At 34.5% G+C, this 9,424-nt stretch overlaps 1 protein-coding gene across 1 annotated transcript; it reads left to right on the top strand.

Moving 5' to 3' along the window:
• Positions 1 to 5,457: 5,457 nt before the first annotated feature.
• On the top strand, positions 5,458 to 6,420 carry LOC100920721 (olfactory receptor 51I2-like). Its single transcript, XM_003764747.4, has one exon. The coding sequence runs from the start codon at positions 5,458 to 5,460 to the stop codon at positions 6,418 to 6,420; it is 963 nt and encodes a 320-aa protein (XP_003764795.4).
• The last annotated feature ends 3,004 nt before the right edge of the window (positions 6,421 to 9,424 follow it).

Genomic DNA, 9,424 nt, shown 5'->3' with positions numbered 1-9,424 from the left:
GTTGGATCTCTTACATGCAAAGAAAAAAAAATCCAATCTTCCATTTTCATTAAATCTGTTTAGCATTTTCCATCCCTACTTAGAGCTACTTTTAAATAAAATTGATATTTTATCTGACATTTCTCTCAACCCCTTGCCTCTGCTCCTTCAAAAGGTTCATAGGAAAGATAACAATTAGAACATGGGAACAGGTTAAACTAGGGAATCTAGGTAATCCACAGGTAAGTATAATTTTGAGTGGACTAGAAAAATCACTGCCTTCTTAAAATCTAGAGATCATCTATCAAGATAGATATCTTAGCATTTAATACCATGTTTCTAGGAAGAGATGCTTCATTCAAAGAAGTAAAAAAATGGTTGAGTGAAGTATGCAGAGAAAAGAGCAAATAAAGTAGCTCATAAGAACTTTTATCTTCCACAGATTTTGGTTTTATATAAAAATTAAGATCACATCTTAAGATCATAATGCTATAGACAAAGATTCTTAATACTGAGGGTCATAAATCCCTATTGCAATCTGGTGAAACCTATGGACTTTTTCTAAGAATAATATTTTCAAGTGCATAACATAAAATGTTTATGATAACAAAGTAAACCAATTATGTTGTCGTGTTAACATGTTATCGTATTGTTTAAAAAACATTCATGTACACCAATTTAAAAACCCCTGCTTTAGGCCAAAATAACCAGATTTCCCAATTTTAAATTTAGTGTGCTTTCTACTGTACCACACCATCTTTTTAAAATCTTGAATTCCACAATTGAATGATAAGGATTATTATTCACATTTCCATAATCACTATCTCTTCAGGCAGAAATCAAGTCAGTAAAAATTAATGTATATATGTATTTCTTGGTGAAGGAGCTGGGTGAAAGAGCTGGGTCAAATTCTTTTCTTCTAGATGTCTAGTCTCTCAGAAAGAAAAGCATACAATTATATAATATATTTGAACTGGATAGTTCCTTAGAGATCATCTAGTCTGTTGTTATTTTTGTGTTTTTATTTATTTTTACAGATAAGGAAATAGAACAGAGAGGTATAGAACATAATCCATTCAAAGTCATTTAATGAATCAGTGGTGAAAAGAGTGGCTTTTATGTGCAGTCATATGGATAATTCTTATAGTTTCTTTCCTCAGTCTATACATTTATTTATTTGAATTTTGGCTTTTCATGTTCTATGATTATCATGTGCAGCCTAGTAAGAATCTCCCTGCTTAATTAACACTCTTTTCCTCTCAAGGTTCCTACAGATTTAATTATACTCACTACAGAAGATACTCAGATAAATTTCCCATATCAAAAGTTCAAATCTACATCATCAACTATTTGTTGTACATCCAAATCATTTGTGATGTACTATAGGCATCTAAACCTAAACATGTTCAAAACATAAGTAATCATCTTTTCCTCAAAATCCTCCAACACCCTAACATTCTAATCCCTTCCATTATTTTAGACACCCAGGTTCCAAATTAGAGCCCTTCTCAACTCTTCTTCCTCTCTCCACCCACCTCACCATATGCAAGAATCTGTTGAATCTTGTTAATTCTACCTCTCTAATATCTCTTGCATTTTGCCTCTTTGTCTATGCTCATACAACAACACTTTACTTCAGCTCCCATCACTCTCACCTAAACTACTGGATAAGAAACTAGCCTCCTAATTAATATTCTTACATTATGTCTCTTCCCATTATATTAAATACAATTGCAAAAACTGAGTATGTCACTCATCTCCACAGGAAGCTTCAATATTTCCCTTTTACCTTTAGAATAAAATATAAATTCCTTGTTACATTTTCTTCCTTTCAGAATCTATCTAAAACTTAATTTTCTAGACTAACTGATTACATAATCGTTCCCTTCATCTTTTCTGTGCTCCAGTTAAGTTGACATATAGGTTATTCCCTAGATAGAAAATTTTACCTCCTTCCTCATCATTATTGCAAAGACATTCTTCTATGACTAGAATGCTCTTATCCTCACATGTGCTCGATGAGCCTTTAATTCCTTTCAAAGTTCTACTTAAGTGCTGTCTCATAGATCGTTTCTAATACTCCCAGTTCACATTTTTTCCCAATCTCACATTAATTGGTACATATTTTATTCATGTTTTACTCTCTTGCTAGAATGTAAACTCTTCATCTTTACAGCAACATTTAGCATGGAATCTAGCATATAATAAAGATTAAACAAATGAGGAAATAATTAGAAAAATACTCAAAGGATAATAGAGGAAATAGAGGACGTATCTGATGTTTCTCTCAACCCCTTGCCTCTGCTATAGGAAAGATAACAATTAGAACATGGGAACAGGTTAAACTAGGGAGTCTAGGTAATCCACAGGTAAGTATAATTTTGAGTGGACTAGAAAAATAGAGGAAAACTCTTTATTTCTTTTCTGGCTCTATCTCTTCTTACTTCTATGTACCTGAAACCTCTCACTTCTTCAGGCCTTCTTCTCTTTGGTCTCCTTGCCTTATTTCCTCCTAGATGGGATTACCTCTGTTCTAGAAAATTGGGATACATCCAGAGACAAGAGTCTTGTGTGGTCCAATGGAGACAAAACAGAGAAAGCAGATGAATTATTACAATATTAGGTGATGGTCCCCCTCCCCATTCTTGCAACTTCTACCATAGAATCCCAGACTCTCCTGTATGTGGGGCAGAAGAGTTGGGAAAAGAAGCTGCAGTTTTTGTTCCCACTTTCTTCACTTTCTGCCCACATATATTACACTCACAGCTTCCTATTTTTAAGAGAGTTTTGGAGCTTCTTTGTAATATGCAAACAGAAGAAAAAAACTTGAAAGGAGAGTGCAACAATAACATTAATGAAGAAGATGGTAATGATACCTTAGTTGAGTTCATCTTTGCAAAGCATTTTCATATTTTTTTCTCTTATTGGATCCCAGTATAATTGATGTATGTCTATATCTATCTATCTACAAATAAATATTTATTTCTTCCTGGATGCATTTTTATATTTAATTTATCAATCAAACAATACAAATAAGTATTCCCATTTTACAGAAGAGGTTGAGAGGATAAAAGTCACACCATATATGACCTGCCAAAAATAATATACAAAGGGAGGTAAAGGTGGAGGAAAATTTATCTTCAGATAAAACATTTAACACATTGCAAAATATACTATGGGCAAGTCAGAAATTCTTCTATTCATGAGGTCAAATTTGGTCTCAGACTAGCTATGTGACCCTGGGCAAATCACTTAATGTCACCTCAGTTCTTGAACTGTAAAAATGAGCTGGAAAAGGAAATGGCAAACCATTTTAGTATCTCTGTCAAGAAAACCCCAAAGGAGGTTACAAGAGAGTTGAAAATGACTGAATAAGAACAAAGTATTCTGTAGACTTACATGTTACAATTTTACAAATTTTGGAGTTATATTCTTCTTTAAGAGAATAAGATTTTCTGGATTTGAATTATCTCTGTTCTTCTTTTTCCGCAATAAAAAAGGATTCTACTTCAGACTTCATTCTGCTACATTTAGATTATTTCTTTCTTCATCAATAACCCCCTCGTCTCAAGGGAAGACAGAATAGAATGAGGAGTAAGAGAAACGTCCTTTCTACACTCCAATTACTATCTAATTCAATTAATATTATAGGTACTCTATAGGAAAGTTTAAGTTGGGAAAGTTGATGAAACTATGAGATAAAATTGAGTTCCTACTCTCAGTCAGAATTGAGATTTGACTGAATTTGAAGCCCTTTATAACTTCAGTCTTTGTGACTGAGATAGACTTGGATTGAAACAAATAAGCAGGATTTTTCTTACCCAAAGACTGCATATCCTTTTCTTGGGGAAAATACTTGGGTTTGAGAATACGAGACAATCAGGTAGCCACCTGGTTGGAAAGCCACTGGTCTGATCAGGTAGGTCACCCACAATTGAAAAAAGACATATTTGTGATGAAGTTTTTCTCCCTTGTCTTTTCAATGGCAAGGGAAGGATGAGGAGAGGGGAAAATTCAGAATTGAAAATACAGTAAAATTTTTAAAAATGAAGAAAAAAGAAAGACAAATGGTAAATAAATATAAAGAAGCATAAGTACTGCAATTCACAATTTGTAGGTCAATGTCATGAGACATAGGGTGATTGGATATGGTTGATATTAATAAGAAAAAACTTCTTTGAGTACTTTAGTTGTGCTTTAGTTTTTATTTGTTTTATTTTTATTTTTAAGGAGAAGGGATAAGGATTGATGAAAAGGAAGGAAGAGGTTAGTGTAGCCTGGTGAAATTGTGACCAATGTACAAAGTTAGAAATTAGAAATAAGACCAGAGGATTTCTGGTGTAACTTCCATGAGTGTTTCACTGTTGTTTAGTTGGTTGGTCTTGGTTTGGGAAGGTTTTGTGTATTTTGTTTTGTTTTTAATTTTGTATGGTAACTTTTTAGCACAGATCATTGAACACGGCAAGTGATTGATAAATATTTTTTTGAAATGTTGGGGAAATGTGGAGGAAAGAAATTTGAGATACTTTGCTAGATAGAATCTGATTGGTTTATCAAAACTCACATGGTTGTTTGTCAAGGCTCTCTGAAAATCCAAAAATAAGGTAAAAAATTCAGTGTTATTTGCTCAGATTAAAATCTCTTTAGTCTAGGTTAAAATCTCAAAAAATCTTTTCTTAGTAAAATTCAAACAAGGGCCTGAGGTCTGTCAGAAGCCCACTGCAAAGCACTGGAGTCCATCTTACAATCACAAGTTCTGGCAAAGACCTTGCTTTTGATAATAAGTCTGAACTACTCTGGATTAACATATATTTATTTTCCCAGACATAGTCCTCACAGGCTAAATATATGTTTCAATTTGTTCAGATTCCCTTGGTGACTGGTCAGGCATCTTTTACTCAAGAGCAGAAGTTCTGAACTTAAAAGTCTATAGATCCCTTAAAGGGATCTGTTAATAGATTACAGGGAATCTCTTACTTTGGTAAGGAAAAACTGCATTGTTATTTTCTAAACTATAACTGAACTGACATTGAACATTTTCTTCAATTATTTAAAAACATTATTCTGAAAAGAGATCCGTAGACTCCACCAGACTGCCAAAGGAGTCCATGACTAACACTAAAAGAAAAGGTTAGGAATTAATGATATTAAATTTATTCAAATTAATTTTTGAATACTTTTAAACAATTTATATTCTAGGAAATCTACAAAGGAAAAGAATTCTACATAATAGCTGAAAATTATATGTTAGGATATGTCCACTGATGACTCATAGACAACTTCCATTCTAATTAAATGGGGAATCAGGTTTTAGTATCAGATACCTGAGAAAAATGTCTGCATTCACTTCTGTATTCTTGATCAAAACATTTGTAGACATCGATGCTATCTTCTGTCTAAATCTATATGTAAAGCCTGAAATAGTGTCATCTTTTGAGAGATCCTTTTGGTCTGAGAGACACTTTCTGCTTTTCAATGATGTTGCTTCCACAATCCCATGACAACAGATCTTTCTTCCAACCATCTGCTTTCCTGTTGATCGGCATTCCGGGACTGGAAGCTGTGCATGGATGGCTCTCTATCCCCTTTTGTTCTATGTATTCTCTGGCTCTTACAGGCAACTGCCTGATCCTACTAGCCGTGAGGAGGACTCCTAGTCTGCACCAGCCCATGTATTACTTCCTTTCCATGTTGTCTCTCACTGACTTGGGACTCACTTTGTGCACACTTCCCACCACCTTGGCTGTGCTCTGGTTTGATTATCGCCGGATAGCCTTTGATGCCTGCTTGATCCAGATGTTCTTCCTCCATTCCTTCTCTGTTGTAGAATCTTCAGTGCTTCTGGCCATGTCCTTTGATCGTTTCGTGGCCATCTCAAACCCATTGCGTTATGCCTCTGTCCTTACCAACAGTGTCATTGGCAGGATTGGAATGGCTATTGTGACCCGTGCCTCTGTTTCTCTCTTCCCTGTGCCTTTCCTGCTGAAGAGACTGAATTTTTGCCCTGAGAAAATCCAGCTTTCACATTCATTCTGCTTTCATGCTGACATGATGAAGAGAGCCTGTGCTGACATCACTGTCAACATACTTTATGGGCTTTATGTCGTTCTGTCTACAGGATTTTTGGATTCTTTGCTAATTGCTCTATCCTATGGCCTGATATTACACACAGTGATGGGATTAGCATCTCCTCAAGAACGAATCCGGGCTCTTAATACCTGTGTCTCCCATATTCTAGCTGTTCTGGTCTTCTATGTTCCAGTTATTGGAGTGTCCATTATCCATCGCTTTGGTAAGCATGCACCCCCAATTGTGCATGCTCTTGTAGCATATGTATACCTAATCGTGCCCCCTGTGCTCAACCCCATCATCTACAGTGTCAAGTCCAAGCACATTCGGGAGGCAATGCTTAGGTTGCTAAGGAGAAAAGGTCAAAGTTAATTTCTTTAGGCAGTAGTTCTGGGATCTCAGGATGGTTGAGATTGGGTGGGAACTATGAGTAAAGTCATAATCATAAACAAAGTGAATTTGTTTTGGCAAAGTCTTTAATATATAGATATTGAAGGGAAGAGACGTCAAACTCTACAGGTGAGATAGTGCCCATTCTCATGAAAGTTCAGGGGTTAGAATTAGATTTTTTTGAAGTCCCATCTCAGTACAGATAAAGTTCTGGGCTTGGAGTCTCCTCCACCCTCAGTTTTCCCACTTCAAATGAAATTAATAATAACACATTTTACAAGACAATAATAACAAAATAAATGAAGAATACACTGTAAATCTTAAATTGGTATGTAAAAAAGAGGTAAGTATATAATATTCTATTATACTAGCCTGATGTGATAACAATCACCCTATTAATGTATCAGGTAGAGAATACTGACTCTAGTATAGAAAAATATGTTCCTATTAGCATGAAGAAGAAAGATAGCACAGTATTGTGGCAATAAAATTAGACTTGACAGAATTCTCAAAGGCTCAAGAAACTGCTGTTACCTAGATGTGTAATTTTACATAGGACCCATAAATTCTTTTGGTCTTTCTTTTTGCATATAAAAAAGTGTGTGTACACACACATTCATGCTACATTCACAAGATTCTTCAGGTTTCATGTTTTATACTTTTTCTTATTTTCTTTTTTAATAAAAGCTTTTTATTTTTCAAAATACATGCAAAGATACTGTTAAACATTGACCCTTACAAAACTGTGTCTTCTAAATTTTTCTCCTTCCCTTGTCCCTACCTTTTTTCCTAGATTGTAAACAATCAAATATAGATCAAACATGTGCAATTCTTCTAAAAATATTTCCAAATTTGTCATGCTGCACAATGAAAATCAGACAAAAAGGAAAAAATGAGAAAGAAAAAAAACAAGCAAACAAACAAGAACAAAGGCGAAAATGCTATGCTTTGATCCACATTCAGTCTCCATAATTCTCTCTCTGGATGGGGACAGCTCTGTCCATTACAAGTCTATTGGAACGGCCTTAAATCACCTCATTATTAAAAAAGTCAAGTCCATCAAAATTGATCATCACATAATCTTCTTGTTGCTGTGTACAATGTTCTCTTGGTTCTTCTCACTTCATTATGATCAGTTCATGTATATCTTTTCAGGCTTTTCTGAAATCAACCTGCTCATCATTTCTTATAGAATAAAAATATTCCATTACATTCATATACCACAACTGATTGAGCTATACTACAACTAATGGGTCTCCACTCAGTTTCCAGTTTCTTTCTACTTACAAAAAGGACTCCTGCAAACATTTTTGCACATGTAGATTTTTTTTCTTTTTATGATCTCTTTGAATACAGATTTAGTAAAGACTGATTCAAATGGTATGAACAGTTTACAGCCTCATTTCATACTTTTTCTCTAAGACTGTTATGAGATGTCATATATGATATGTTTTCTAACCATAAAGAGTTTATAAGCATTAATTTTCATTATTATTCTGAGTAATTAATTGACCAACATGACTTCACTAAATCCTGAAACTTATCAAGGAATGTCAACACGATTAGTGTGTTTGTTCTGTTGACACACCACTATATGGTTTTAGAGGTCTATTTCCTAAGTCCCAACACACGACAGTACTTTCTTCTGTATTCCCCCTACCCAAACTTTCTTATCAATGGAGAATTATTACTCTAGCATGTACCCTCTTTTCTAGGACCTTCTTTCTCACAGCTGAGCTGTCCCAAGGTTGTAGAACACTGTTCCATGAACAAAACAGAATTGCAATAGCTCAAAAGAAATGTGAGATGCTCAAATTTAGAGACATTTTCAAATAGCCCATGGACTATTTTTGGCCGGAGTGTGGTAGAGTATTCTAAGATTGTATTAGTTAGATCAACTACCATTAGCTACTATACATTAACTCTAAAATAATGATGTCATTTCAGCCTTTTACAAGAACTAAGGGCAACAGTTATATTTACAAAAGAAAAATAATTTCCTAATTTATGTGCATATCCCAAGAAGTCATAGAACTTATATTTACTTGGCCAGTGAAGTCACTGGTGTTAAAATACTATTTCTAAATAATCTTAAGGGACTCAGTGATGTGGCAGGAAGAACACCGAACTTGTAATCTGGGGTTCAAATTCCAGATCTCTCAGTCACTACCATATTACTTTAGAAAAGTTACTTAATCTCTCTAATAATCAATTTCCTCATCTGTAAATGAGATGATTGAGGGAGATAATCTTTAATGTCTCTTCTAGCTCCAGATGTATGAGTCTGTATCAAATAAAATGTATGTTACTTCAGGGTAGGGATTCTCTTTTGTGTCTTTATAAACTCAAATGCTTAGCAAACTCTTTACATAATGGATATTTAATAAATACTTGATGAATTGAATTAAATTGGACTGAATAGATTCCAGGGCTGGTAACCTTAAGGAATCAAGCCAAGATTCACTTATGAATTACAAAAATCTAACACTTTTCCAATATGATATATTGGGACTTCTAGCCAATGAAGTAAAAAAAAATCTCAAGATTTTTTTCAAAAATCTTCCATAGTTCTTTCCTCTTTTTTTCTAACTGATTTGGTAGGTAAAATTAGACACATGTCATTATTACCCCATCAGTAAGACTACCCCATTCAACACAAGTCTGAACTCAGCAATTAGGGATGCCTTCCACCTTGTGATCTTTACTCCATGAAAACTTTTCCCTGAAGAAAAATCCATTGAAATACAAAGTAGAGATTAATAACAAGAATATCTCTGATCCATTGATCCTAAAAGCTTCCAGAGAGACTCTACATAATAAAAAGGGTTGGTCAAATTAGAGGCTTTGAGAGTAATGTCTCATGCTATGAAAGACTAGAGATCCTGAAGACAGGTTTCATATAGTCTCCCTATATTGCCTTTGATGATGGAAAACAAGGATAGGTCTCCAAGGCATTCAGAAAAGACTGATTGCTCGATTGATTCAT

Source organism: Sarcophilus harrisii, chromosome 3 (genome assembly GCF_902635505.1).
Source record: "Sarcophilus harrisii chromosome 3, mSarHar1.11, whole genome shotgun sequence".
NCBI lineage: Eukaryota > Metazoa > Chordata > Mammalia > Dasyuromorphia > Dasyuridae > Sarcophilus > Sarcophilus harrisii.
The sequence above is the reverse complement of the archived record's forward strand: the minus strand, read 5'-3'. Positions and strand labels throughout refer to the sequence as shown.